Source organism: Perissodus microlepis, chromosome 11, assembly GCF_051167445.1.
Source record: "Perissodus microlepis isolate ML-2025 ecotype Zambia chromosome 11, ASM5116744v1, whole genome shotgun sequence".
Taxonomy (NCBI): Eukaryota; Metazoa; Chordata; class Actinopteri; order Cichliformes; family Cichlidae; genus Perissodus; species Perissodus microlepis.
The window spans coordinates 23,768,037-23,780,581 of NC_140471.1; the positions used below are offsets into that span (position 1 = coordinate 23,768,037).

Genomic DNA, 12,545 nt, shown 5'->3' on the forward strand with positions numbered 1-12,545 from the left:
AGGGATAGTTGTTTAAACTAGTCATTCATATTTTTTTGTATAAACCAGTCAACTCCACACCCCACCCCCATCTCTGACAGGAAGTTTTAAACAAGTACTGTGGAAAATAACACAGATAAGAGACCTGCAAACCAGCAAAGTTCTGCACTATCTTGATCTAGAAAATGAAACAGCTGTGAGTTTCAAGAGTAAACTGACATATAACCACTCAACTGGAGCAATGCATAAACCACATTCTGCAGTGTGGACACTATGGCCTAATTTAGATTTCTGTGGTGAATCTCTGTAGATTCTATGACTTAACCTACGCAAGTGGCCAATATTGATGCTGGTATATATGCTTGTGTGTGGAGTATTATGTGACAGTTACCTGCGGTCATGTCTCGGCTTCTTATATGCGGTGCCAGCCGGCAGAACTAAATAAAATGCTGTGACTTTTTCCCCTCCTCAGTCCTTGCTCTGTGTTGTGTCTGGTTTTTTTTTCAAGGGCAAACATATTTAACTTTTTCCACTTCTTTGCACATTCCCATTACGTCTAATCGGATAGTTTCAGCAATCCTCCAGGAATTTGCTGACATTTGTTAGTCCTTTTATCGATCCTATGATTATTATTCCTATTGAGGCGCTCATTGTTATTCTCTCACTGATCAATTTAAAAGCTGCAGTGAAAACATAGCTGTAGATGCACAGGAGTACTGAACAGGTACATCACATCAGGTTACTCTGTAGGCTTTCAGATGGCTTTGCAGATACAACATAACTATAGGATAGATTAACCAGTAACATACAGAGAAAGAGGCTCCCAGTGCTAAAATTAATATCAGCCCCACTCACCAAACTAAGCGGACATTGTGTGTGTGTGCCATTGTCAGAGGCTCAACACTGACTCACCATCTCCAACTTCATCTTTAAACAGTTCTTCAGTTCCAAACTTGAGGATGTCATCAAGCTCCTGCTTGGACATGGAGCCCATCTTAGATCCGAGGCCGGGTCGCACCACCAAGTGGGTGAGCATCATCTTCTTCTTTGCCACCTGGTGGAAGCAAGAAGGTGGAGGTAAAGCTACCAGTCAATATGTGATCATTGCAATTCAATACATTTGCTAAAGTGGTGTTAATTTTCACAGACCTGTGTGATCCTCTCCTCCACAGACGCTTTGGTAACAAAGCGATAAATCATCACTTTCCTGTTCTGGCCAATACGATGAGCTCTGCTGAAGGCCTGTGAAGCACACATGAAACACAGCATAATCACCCCTCAAAATAAACGCTCATACTGGCGCAGATGTGAGGTTAGTCATGTGGTTTGCATACCTGGATGTCATTGTGGGGATTCCAGTCGGAGTCATAGATAATAACAGTATCAGCAGAAGCGAGGTTAATGCCCAAACCACCAGCTCTGGTAGAGAGGAGGAAGGCAAACTGCTGAGCACCAGGAGCTGTTGGAAAGAGGAGCAAAATTAAAATTAGAAAAGCAGACATCAACTCTGCTGTCCTGAGAGGCAAAACTGACAAATAGCTATACACGCCTCACCATTAAAGCGATCAATGGCCTCCTGTCTCAAGTTGCCAGTGACTCCTCCATCAATCCTCTCATATTTGTAACCCTCGTTCTCCAGGAAGTCCTCTAGCAAGTCGAGCATTTTAGTCATCTGGGAGAAAACCAAAACCCTGTGGCCTCCTTCTTTCAGCCGTCTCATCATCTTCTGGAGCAGCATCAGTTTCCCTGAAGACTTGGTCAGGGCAGTGCCTTCATACATGCCATTTGGAAGTTTTGGCGCTTCCTGAAATTAAGGAAGTGATGTCTTAAACAAGTTTAAAAGAAACAAGAAAAAACTAAATTAAACTAAATGTATAAAAAACATACATTGGCAGCTGCTGGAAAGAGGTAGGGGTGGTTACAGCACTTTTTGAGGTCCATCACAACATTGAGCAGAGATACTTGATTTCCTCCTCCACGAGTGTTCAGGGCCTCAAAGTTACGTGTTAAAATGAACTTGTAGTATTTCCTGAAGTACAAAAAGAGAAGTAAAAGAAGCGTGAAAAAATAGACTGCAAAGATAAAACAAAGGAAAACATGAGCAGGATTAAAGCTTCAAGGGTGACATGTTATGCTCATGTTGCTGCAAATGGTTCTATATGAAGTTTGTATTATTCACAGTTGAAAATAATATTCATCTATCTTATACTGGGCATTGCTGCAAGCCCTCATTTTAACCTCTACATGAAACAAACAGTTTAAGCTTCCGCTTGCAAACAGAAGACGGTTATGAATGTCGAGTTGAGCTTAGTGTCTAAGAGGAGACCATCTTATGGTGTGTTCAAATCAAAAATCAAGCCTGTTGCACAATTCCATACAAGGTTTTATGCAAAGATTATGGATTGTTTCCACGTTACAAAGAATTCGCTTTAAGCTGGAGTGCGAAAACCTGTCAAATGACATTGCAAAAATAACCAGAGAACCAAAAATAGAAGACAAGCGTGTTTCAGTCATTTGTGGGCAGGTTCAGTTGTATGATTCAAGCTGACTTTTCTGTAGAGACAGGGGAACGCCAGAGAGGCCTTGAAGAAAAGACAGGGAATCGTAGGACCTCCTGGTAAGTCCTGAATACATGTTACTGTCAATCTAATTGCAGCTATCAGCAGTATTTATTACATTTACTCCTTCTCCTCCAACTCGTAGCAAATATTTGTGGGTTTCCAAAACCATCAGACAGAATCTGTGACCAGCACAAGGGGAAACTTTGCTTTGTCTTTTCTTTGACCACAACATTAGAAATATCCCCTTTCACTGTCAACAGCAGAAATACTGTCTGAGCTGTTTGAAGTCTGAGCTTCAGGCTCACAGGTATAACTCTGCCATACTCTGGGCACATTATTTGAAACTATGGCATGTTTAATTCAATTCAATTAATTTTAATTGTATTTATATACTGCCGAATTAACAACTGTCACCTCAAGGTGCTTTATATTGTAAGGTAAAGACCCTACAACAATACAGAGAAAACTCCAACAATCAATGAGCCTTTATGAGCAAGCACTTGGTGGGAAAGTGGGAAAGAAAAACTTCCTTTTTTCATTTTTCCAAACATGGATTTGCAGCTACTGCTACAAAGTTTTTTATTGCTCACTTTTGCATGGAGCTCAGCTCCACTCGAACAATGAGCTCAGTCTTTGAAGGCATGTGTTTAAATACATCAGCCTTCAGCCTCCTGAGCATGTGTGGTCCCAGCATGTCATGGAGCTTCTTGATCTGGTCCTCTTTGGCGATGTCCGCAAACTCTTCTAGAAACCCTTCGAGATTACTGCATGAAAAAAAAAAAAAAAAATTAAAAAGCCACATGAATCACAGTGGATGTCATCACTGTATCTGCAGTACAGCTACATCTGCTGTAGCCCTGCGCTGTGTGGAGGTACTGACTTGAATCTCTCTGGGGTTAAAAAGTTCAGCAAGTGGAAGAGCTCCTCCAGGTTGTTCTGAAGTGGAGTGCCTGTAAGCAGCAGCTTGTGTTGCAGCGGGTAGTTGTTCAACACTCTGAAGAACTGAGAGAAAGACAGAAAACATACAGTATAAACCTGGGCACTGGAGCCAAGAAAATTACAGCACTAAACTGTTATGTCCAGCGATGAAGGGTCACCAACAAACTTTTGTTTTTGTAAAAGAAAAAGAAAAAAAGCCTTTGTTGTTACCTTGGACTGGTTGTTCTTCAGTCTGTGTGCCTCATCTACAACCAGACATGCCCATTCAATGGATCCCAGCACAGCCTGGTCAATGGTGATCAATTCATAGGATGTCAACAGAACATGGAACTTGACTGGTGAGTCTTTCTGTAATATGCAGAAAAAAGTGATTTTTAGTTAAGCTGCAAAACTGGGAAATAAGTGGAAACGATTACAAATATTACAGCTGCAAGTGCTGCAACTAAAGCTGGCTCTGACTGGCTGATCCCAGAATGCCTACAATGCCCACAATGCCTTCCGAATCATGTGACAACCCCCTTGGCTTTCGTACTTGCGCTTCGCTGTTCCACTTGAACGACGTATTGTTGTTGCAGTTAGCAATTAACCTATCGTTCACTCAAAAGGCGTGATGGGTGCTTCGACTTATGAAAATTTTTGACTTACGAAAGACCATCGGGAACGAATTCATTTCATAAGTCGGGGTTCCACTGTACTTCAAAGCCACTACACTCTGAAAAAGCAGTTTGTTTTTTTTACTTACCTTCATCTTGGACGCCTTTTTTCCTCCTCTGATGGCGTTTCCCTCAAAGGAGAACTCATTCTCTCTAATAACAGCCCTGCTGTCTTTGTCCCCTATATAGGTGACCACATACATGTCAGGAGCCCACATCTCAAACTCCCTCTCCCAGTTAATGATGGTGGACAGAGGAGCGCTGACAAGGAAGGGACCTTTGGAGTGACCCTGTACCAATGGAGAACAGAGTTAGAATACATATTTTAAAAATTAACATGCAAAGATGATTCATAATTTAATATCAGATAAATTACACAACTGCATTTGTCTTGCCCTGCCTTTAGGATCGAGCTCCTTACTTGGAATTCATCCCCTTTAATGGGCAGAGTTACTGTGTGTCACATGTCTGCAACCCCAACCACTAACACTGACTGACAGGGGAGGGCAGACTGGACAAAACAGCGTCAGTTAGCATATATAAGTCTTACTAAAGATAAAACAATACAGCATTAGCCTTATAAATCAAACATTATCAGGTACTGTGTTGTACTTTTAACTGTTAAAACAAGCTTAATGCATTCATATTTATAAAATAAACAGCCCCTTACCTCCTTGTACAATGAGTAGAGGAAGACAGCTGTCTGAACTGTCTTGCCCAAACCCATCTCGTCAGCCAGGATTGTGTCAGTGGCTTGAGCCCAAGAAAACCTGAGCCAGTTCAAACCTTCCAGCTGGTAGGGATGCAGAGTTCCTCCTGTGCTGTCCAGATAGTCAGGCTGACGGTCAAACTTGATGGTGGGCTGGAAAGAAAAAAATAAAATTGCTGACCCGATTTGAGGAGCGGGCTTTTACACGGTCATCAATAATCCATCAGAATAAAGCAATTTAAGAAAAAGGTTGTATTTTGGTGCACGTACATCTACAACTGGATTAGCAGGCGGTCGCTCTGCCTTCTTCACTTTGACTGTCTTTTTCAGCTTCTTGCCAGGTCTGCCTTCCTCACCCATCATCAACTCTCTGATACACAGAGTAGGAAAAAAAGGTAAGACTGACTAATTTATTCACTGTTTTTTTAATGTAAACAGAAAAAAAAGACATCAAACTGCCACAAATATCTCTATATGGCACCTAATTTACGTCCTAGAAAAGGAGTACAATTAATTTTACAATCATTTGATCTTACCCTACTTTAAGATATCAACAGTCCTTGCACAACCTGAGCAAACAGCTACATGACACTTAGTACACTACTGCATACCTGTGATTCCAGTAAGTCTGTTTGTAAGTGTCATACTCTGGAATGTCCATGTCTTCACTCTCCCAGGTGGACTGATCATACGGCAGATCTCTCCACTTGATCAGGTAATGCACATTATTCTTTTTATCAACACTATCAGGATAAAACAGACAGAAGATATTCTGTTGTGATAAAATGGTATACCTAAATGCTTCTGTTTTGTTGTCCTGTCTTTGACAGTTTGACAAAGTTTTTCTTTTACATGGTGACATTATAAGACACTGGCTTCAAGATACTTCAATATGTGGAATCGATCCCTCTCATTCACTCTTCCGCTTATATTTCCTCTTACTACTCCAAACTTGGATACTTTGTCACCCTAACCCTTTATTGACAAAATAACCACAAAAAACAACCAAACACCTAGTGACAAACATTCAGCATTACTCCTGCACAAGCATAAGCAACTGTGCACTGTGAATCAACACTGTGCACTGTGTTGTCATTGTGGTTTGTTATCGCAAGTAGACAAAGGCCATACACAGCATGAGAAAAAAAAAAATGAGAAAGGCATTGTGTTCTACTCTGAGTGCATGTTATACATGCACATATAGCACGAGAGCGGCTGTCGTCTTCACCTTATGTGCACAGTGATGCTGTATTTATAGAATAATGTTCATTAAACATTAATGTTTTACTTTGAACTGAACTCCTTCCTGACACTCCACACACACAAAGCATACAGAATACAAATGATATGCATGTATTAAAACAGCAATACTGCAGTGCTAATTCAGTTTGAGGTCTCCACTCAGCAAACTGTATTTACTTTGTTAACTTACTTTTATTGTTTCTTGCTTCGAAACCTGCTTAGTGTTCTTGTTTCATTTGTATTCTACCTGTGGTTAAGAACGCGGTGGATCATCAGCCACTCCATCTTAACTCCATAGCGGCTAAACTCCTCCTCCATGTGGACAAAGAGTGGATCTTTGTTCTTCCTCTTCGTGCTTTTGTCATCGTCACCCTCGCCTCCAAAGTCAGCAGGGGGCGGTTCATCCATGTCAGTCTTCCTTTGGTAGTTGCGGAACATCACTTGGCAGTTCAGCTCCAACTGGGCGAGAGTAAACAAGGGGGTGTCATGTGCTGAGTATGTTACAAAAAGGAAAAAATAAAACCTCATTCTCATCTACGGGTGGATGCAATGGTAGTACCTGTAGCTCCTGCACCCAGGAGCAGTGCCAGTACGACATGTTGCACCACTTGACAAAGAACTCCCTCTCTCTACGGCCTGCCAGAGGTGGTGGGTCAGGAGCATCAGCAGGCAGATCAGCAGGCCGGGGTACAGGCATAGGGGCTGGTGCGTCTCCCCAGCGCCATGTTAAAACCTTCTGCACTTTTCCCTTCATCGGTGGACACTGTGAGAAATTGTGTATGGCAGAGGAAATAGTTATAAAAAGGAAGAACAACTAATCAACAAAAGCGTTGTGAAACTGAGAAGAAAACCTGTCCTGAAAAATTATATGAGTGCTTAATTGTAAAAAACACAAAAAATCTTCAAATAAAAACTGTATATCTGCCATTTTTCCCTCTAAAATGCTGCAGGTAAACCTATGCACATCAAGAGAAAAGGCTCTTTATCTCCAGTGCAACTTGGAATTTGTAATCCACATGCACGCCCACGTGAGCACGCGCAGTCTCGTATGCACCAGTGCTCAGTGCTCACCTTGCAGCGGGGGCAGATCCATTCTCCATTGGGGATCTCGGGGAGAGGAGGGTTGAGGCAGTGGATGTGGTAGGAGGAGGGGCAGGTGTCACAGCAAAGCAGCTCTCCCCCGTCCTTACACACACGGCAAAACTCAATGTGGTGGTCGTCTTCCTCCTCCATCCCTTCATCCCTCCTGTCGTCATCGTCCTCACCTTCGGCCTCGGACAGATCATCCCTGGCTTCCCACTGGATTCCCTCCTTCTCCTGGTGGCAGAATTACAGACAGAAGGAGGAGGTGTGCACGCGGGGGAAGAGGAAGGGGGGTTGGGGGGGGGGGGGGGGGGTGAGGGCAGACAGGCAGGGAAGGTATGCGGAACGAAGTGAAAGAAAAAAAGGGAGGGGTGTGTGTATGCGTGGGGGGGGGATTGAAGAGCGCCGAGGGGTGGGGAGGGAGGGTGGTGTGCATTGCGTGCGTGTGGAGCAGTCAGAGGAAGGGAGGGAGGCAGGCAGGGGAGGGCCGAGAAGAGGAAATGGAGGATGGGTGAGATGTGTGGTGGGGAGCAGGAGAGGATTGACGGGAACATGAGCAAAATGGTTGTTGGGGTGGGGGGAGAAAGGGACAAAGAGAAATGGAGAACACTACAGTCAACCCTGCTGCCAGTGCAACTTCCACACAAAATATTTTAACATCCATGTTTCATGCAATTTTTGCCCTCCTGATTCAAACTTTGAAAATCAGGTGCATTTGCTCTAACAGTCTGCCATGCACATCTCTCAGAGGATTCAGGGTTCCAGTACTCACACAGTGCGGGCAGCTCCACTTGCCCTCAGGTGCCTTCTCCATGTCAGGGTCCAGACAGACCATGTGATAAGCTCTCGGACAGGTATCACACAAAATGATCTCTCCTCCCTGCTGACACACCTCACAGTAATCCTGGTGGTCTGTCTCATAGCCGTCACCATCTTCTGTCTCCACTGAGAAAAGACAGAAAAGTAGCAGGAAAAAATAGGTACAGAGAACTGACACATAGGGGATATCATCCTTCACTTCAGCCTTGACTTTGCTCTTGTTAAACAAACCACCTACATTACACACATTTCTTTTCTTCCTGGAAATGCTGATATAATATCACACTTTTATTTCAGTATGTTTCCAACCTTTTTTCTTTTTCTTTGCACTTTTGGGCTTCTTCTTAGGACGACTGCTGCGGCTGGAGCCATCTGACACTGAGAAGCTCCCATCATCAAAGTCGCTGTCAACATCAGGTTCGTCCTCATCGCTCTAATGAAGTCAACAAGCGAAGGGAAAAGATTGATATGAGTACCTTGTTTCATTTCAGCACATCATCAGTATTTGGATCCCAGTGATTAAATATGCAGAAATAAAGTCACTGTGTGCCAATTTTAATATCTCACAGAGGAGCGCTTCCTCTTGCTGTTGAGGCCTCCAAGTTTAATTTTGAGTGGAGCCACCTTCTTAGGTTTTGGTTTCGGTGGAGGCTTAGATGTAGGCTTCGACCTCCTACGAGCATTGGGACCTCAAGAGAAGAGAAGATATAAATTTATTTAAAACAGTCAAAATCTTAATTCTGTATAAACTTAATAAAGTCATAAACTCTGTCCTATTCTACCTTTGCCCTCTTTGGTCTTGGCCTTGCGGAGAGGAGGTGCTGGGGCTGCTGGGGGTGCAGTAGGCGCTGGAGCAGCAGCAGGAGTTGAAACAGGTGGAGTCAATGTAGCAGGAGCGGTATCTGCCCCGCTCTCTGTCCCTGCCACCACCATGTTCTCCACAGCTGTCGCCACATTGGCAGCTGCCAGGGCTGCATTAGCAGTGGCACAACCCTGCGGGGACACAAAAGCACACAGTGAGAACCTCTGCTCTCTAGAAGTGTATAGTATTACAGAAGAACAAAATACCTCAATATTTAATACCTTCAGAGGGTTGTTTGTACTGAATTCACGCCACTTAGCCATCATTAAAGTCATCATCTTGGACACAGCAATTTTGGGGTTCTTAGCTGCAATTAATGGCCTAAAAACACAAAGTGGGCAACATTTTTATACTGTTACATAAATATTTATGCACAAACCTGTAGTAACAGAGTAGATGCAGACTTTACTATCAAAGCCTAATAATGATGAGGGTGTTTTCACCTGACAAACTGACTGAAGGCCTTGTAGTTGGTGAGGGAGCTGTAGTCTTCCTGAGTAAAGACGTGGTCAATGTCTTTCATACCCCAGGCTTCCAGCAGCTGGGTGGAGCTTTTCGGCTGAGGTGGGAGGAGAGAGTCGAAAAGGACAACGAGGAAGGTTAATGTCACACGTCAGCCCTGCAGTAAGTAAACAAAGTCTGCATGAGGGCCTGAATTAAACTCTACCTGGCAATCATCGTCATCGTCCTCATCATCTTCTGGCTCTGGGTCTTTACGTTTGCTCTTTGAGCTGGACGAGCCTCCTTTCTCTGCCGCCGCACCTCCCTTCTTCTTGTCTTTGGCGGAGCTGGACCGTTTCTTCTTTTTCCTCCCTGGTGCATAATCACTTCCTTCACTCTCTGACCGCATACCTCCCTCATCAGCATCCCTCTCTGCTGCCTCCACTCCAAGCAGGTGCTCTGGGGAGCTGACTGGCAACTCCTGTAAGATAAAGAACCACACTGCTGGGTTTTATGTATAACACAGAAATTAGACGCTAAAATGACATCTTTCTTTGTCTTATTTCTTGTAAAGGTCCTGGCACTCTATTAGGCTTGGGGAATGAAAAGACACTGGGCTGTCATTCACAGCGCTGCTATGGTCAACATATGACTCATCACTAATTTCAGAAGAAGCTAAAACAGTCAGTCGCTTCATCTATTGTTCAGTTGACACAGAACGGGTTTTTTTTATTTATTTTTCAGCAAAAATGCTAAATATTTCCTGATTTTAATGTTTGTTTTCCCCGTTTTATGTGAGTGTAATTAAATATATATATTGTAGACAATGTGTTTTAAATGCACTGGCCTGGCCTATGGAAAATTATACATTTGCTAGTAATTGGTTCATTATACATTAATTGATTTTACCTCTTCTTCGTTCAGCTGCTCTCTTTAAGGGCCACTACAGTGGATCACCTGCCTCCATCTCACCCTATCCCTCCCTATTACCCTCCTCTGTCGCAACAAACCCTCCTTTACTGCATCCATGAATCTTCTCTGAGGTCTTACTCTTTTTCTCCTGCCTGCCATCTCCATCTTTAACATCCTTTTCCCAATACATCCACTATCCCTCCTCTGCACTTGTCCTAACCATTTCAGCCTTGCCTCTCTGACTCGGTCTCCACAACTGCTTAAATTTATAATAAAAGTGCTACACCCTTATTTCAGGGTATTTGTGTCTTGGTTTCCCATCTCATGAAATCACTGTTTGCAACACAACCACCTATAGTTAAGTCGATTTTGTTTAGATTTTTTACTTGTTCAGCTCCTGTATGTTAATTAATTTTCCTATTAAACTTAAATCCTTTCGTTGAGTGCCTTATTTAGCTATTTTGTTTTCCATATTTCATTTTACCAAGTGATTATACTTTACTACTTTATTTAAACCTAGGCTGCACTTTCCTATTGAATCAACTTTTTCCAAATAAAATCGACACTATTTTGTATTAAATACACCCTACATCCATGCAGGTTTTTTCACAACTTCACAGAAAGAATTACTTTTGGTTGTTTTATGCATGTGCAGTAAAATCAAGAGCAGAACAGCATCTGTTGTGCTGACAGCTGACAGAAATGTTTACAGTGACAAATCTGTCACAATCTTTAAAAAAATGAAAAGAAAAGAGGATTCCCTCAGTCACAGGCTTAAACTTTGTGCAACTCACCTCTCGGATCGGTCTCTGCCGCTTGCTGCTCCTATTCTCTCGGCTGCTCTTCTTGGCTTTCTTCTTCTTCTTGGACTTTGGTACCTCTTCTACGTCAGACACAGCATCCTCCGGCTCGTCCTCATCTGCCGGCGACACGCTTTCATTAGAGACACAGTGCATGCACACACACACACACACACACACTGACAGGAGCACCACCGCTGCAGGCCGAAGGGAGAAAACAGGAGACCGCGCACTGGCACGACTGGCACACGTCCGTGCACGCACGCAGACACACACAAGGCGAAAGCCACAAAATCGCAGGTTGAAACTTGTCCGTTTTCTGTGTTTGAAACTTTGACAGCTCACGCCCACGCTCGCGGAGGGACCCGCGAAAGAAGAAGGGGGCCGAAGAGGAAAAGGAGAAACTCTAAACACTTGCTTGCCAAGTTAGCTAACTAATCTATCATGGCGAGTGACGGACGGCCCGGGCAGACTACTCACGGCTAGCTGAAGCTAGCATTAGCATCGCGTTGAAGGCGAGCTCAAGTTACGGAGATGGACCTTCTTCTTCGGAGGCTAAAAAATAAATAAATAAATAACAGGCGAGCTTACCGTGAATTAGTGAGTGTTCGTCCGCGGTCCCAAAGTCTTCCCTCTCATCCTCGCTGCACGACATTTTCCCCTACGTTTTAATTTTATTTCTTGCTGGTCGAATTAATCCCTCCTAAACCTTGCTCTTCGGTCGGCGAGGGAGGAGGGAAAATGACGTGGGACTGGTGGAGAATGAACCGGGGGTGTCCAGGAAGGGAGGGGGTAGTAGTGGTGGTGGTGGTGGGTGCTGGAGAGAAAAATATATATAATAATAATAGCAATAAATGGCATCGGAGGGTAGCTAAGCCTTGCCCGTTTCCTATTATTTACACAGCATCTAATTGTCCACCTGCCTGCTCAAACAAGTTGGATAACTTCATTATCTGTGACATTTATCGGCTGTTGATTTCCAGGTATATTTTTACAATGAACTTCAGCGTGGCATCCGTGGTTACTTCAAATGCACACCGTGAAATCGGACTGTTGAGTTAAAGCGTTGTATGAGAGCAAAGTTGAAGCATTACGAAGCCAATCTCCTAACATTAGAAACTTACAGTAGTGTGCTTGTAGTCCCGGCTCGAGGTGTGCTCTCCCCCCCCTCCCCTCTTCCTCTCTTTCTGTCGGTGCGAGAATTGCCACAAATCAGCCTGTTTGTGTGGCAAGGTTCATTCATTAAGCCCGACTAAACGGGTGATGAGGGAAATTCAAAAAACGAGCCGTCAACGACCCCAAAACACGCTGCTCCGTCCCCCTCTTCGCTCTCTCCCCAGCCCTTACAGGCAGCGCTTAGCTAACATCCTCACAAACACACAAAGGGGGCAGACATCCCATAATAATCCCCCCCCCCTCCCACACTCACACAGGACTCTGCATAGTTACCTCGCAACGGACAGACCATAATACTCAAGCCTGTCCCCACCCCCCCACCCCTCCACCACCACGCGCGCGCCCGCACGCACACTTCCACACGCACCA

At 44.0% G+C, this 12,545-nt stretch overlaps 1 protein-coding gene across 4 annotated transcripts in view; it reads right to left on the minus strand.

Annotated features, from left to right (window-relative positions):
- The window catches only part of chd4b (chromodomain helicase DNA binding protein 4b), a 30,627-nt gene that overhangs the window by 12,858 nt on the left and 5,224 nt on the right, over positions 1-12,545 (minus strand). For 2 of the 4 annotated variants that reach the window (XM_084943421.1, XM_084943419.1), the window contains exons 1-25: positions 12,125-12,401; positions 11,592-11,817; positions 10,995-11,119; positions 9,515-9,769; positions 9,291-9,406; positions 9,069-9,168; positions 8,768-8,978; positions 8,553-8,674; positions 8,295-8,418; positions 7,939-8,111; positions 7,155-7,400; positions 6,643-6,846; positions 6,331-6,542; positions 5,453-5,584; positions 5,112-5,211; positions 4,803-4,994; positions 4,222-4,422; positions 3,690-3,827; positions 3,421-3,542; positions 3,131-3,304; positions 1,867-2,008; positions 1,534-1,783; positions 1,314-1,438; positions 1,129-1,221; positions 892-1,033 (exon numbers count right to left, since the gene is read on the minus strand). In XM_084943421.1, coding sequence (XP_084799547.1) covers positions 892-1,033; positions 1,129-1,221; positions 1,314-1,438; positions 1,534-1,783; positions 1,867-2,008; positions 3,131-3,304; positions 3,421-3,542; positions 3,690-3,827; positions 4,222-4,422; positions 4,803-4,994; positions 5,112-5,211; positions 5,453-5,584; positions 6,331-6,542; positions 6,643-6,846; positions 7,155-7,400; positions 7,939-8,111; positions 8,295-8,418; positions 8,553-8,674; positions 8,768-8,978; positions 9,069-9,168; positions 9,291-9,406; positions 9,515-9,769; positions 10,995-11,119; positions 11,592-11,655 — 3,763 coding nt within the window. In that variant the 5' untranslated portion in view covers positions 11,656-11,817; positions 12,125-12,401. Of the gene's footprint in view, positions 1-891; positions 1,034-1,128; positions 1,222-1,313; positions 1,439-1,533; positions 1,784-1,866; positions 2,009-3,130; positions 3,305-3,420; positions 3,543-3,689; positions 3,828-4,221; positions 4,423-4,802; positions 4,995-5,111; positions 5,212-5,452; positions 5,585-6,330; positions 6,543-6,642; positions 6,847-7,154; positions 7,401-7,938; positions 8,112-8,294; positions 8,419-8,552; positions 8,675-8,767; positions 8,979-9,068; positions 9,169-9,290; positions 9,407-9,514; positions 9,770-10,994; positions 11,120-11,591; positions 11,818-12,124; positions 12,404-12,545 lie in introns of those variants that run through there. The other 2 variants (XR_014801614.1, XM_084943420.1) reach the window with 2 other exon arrangements.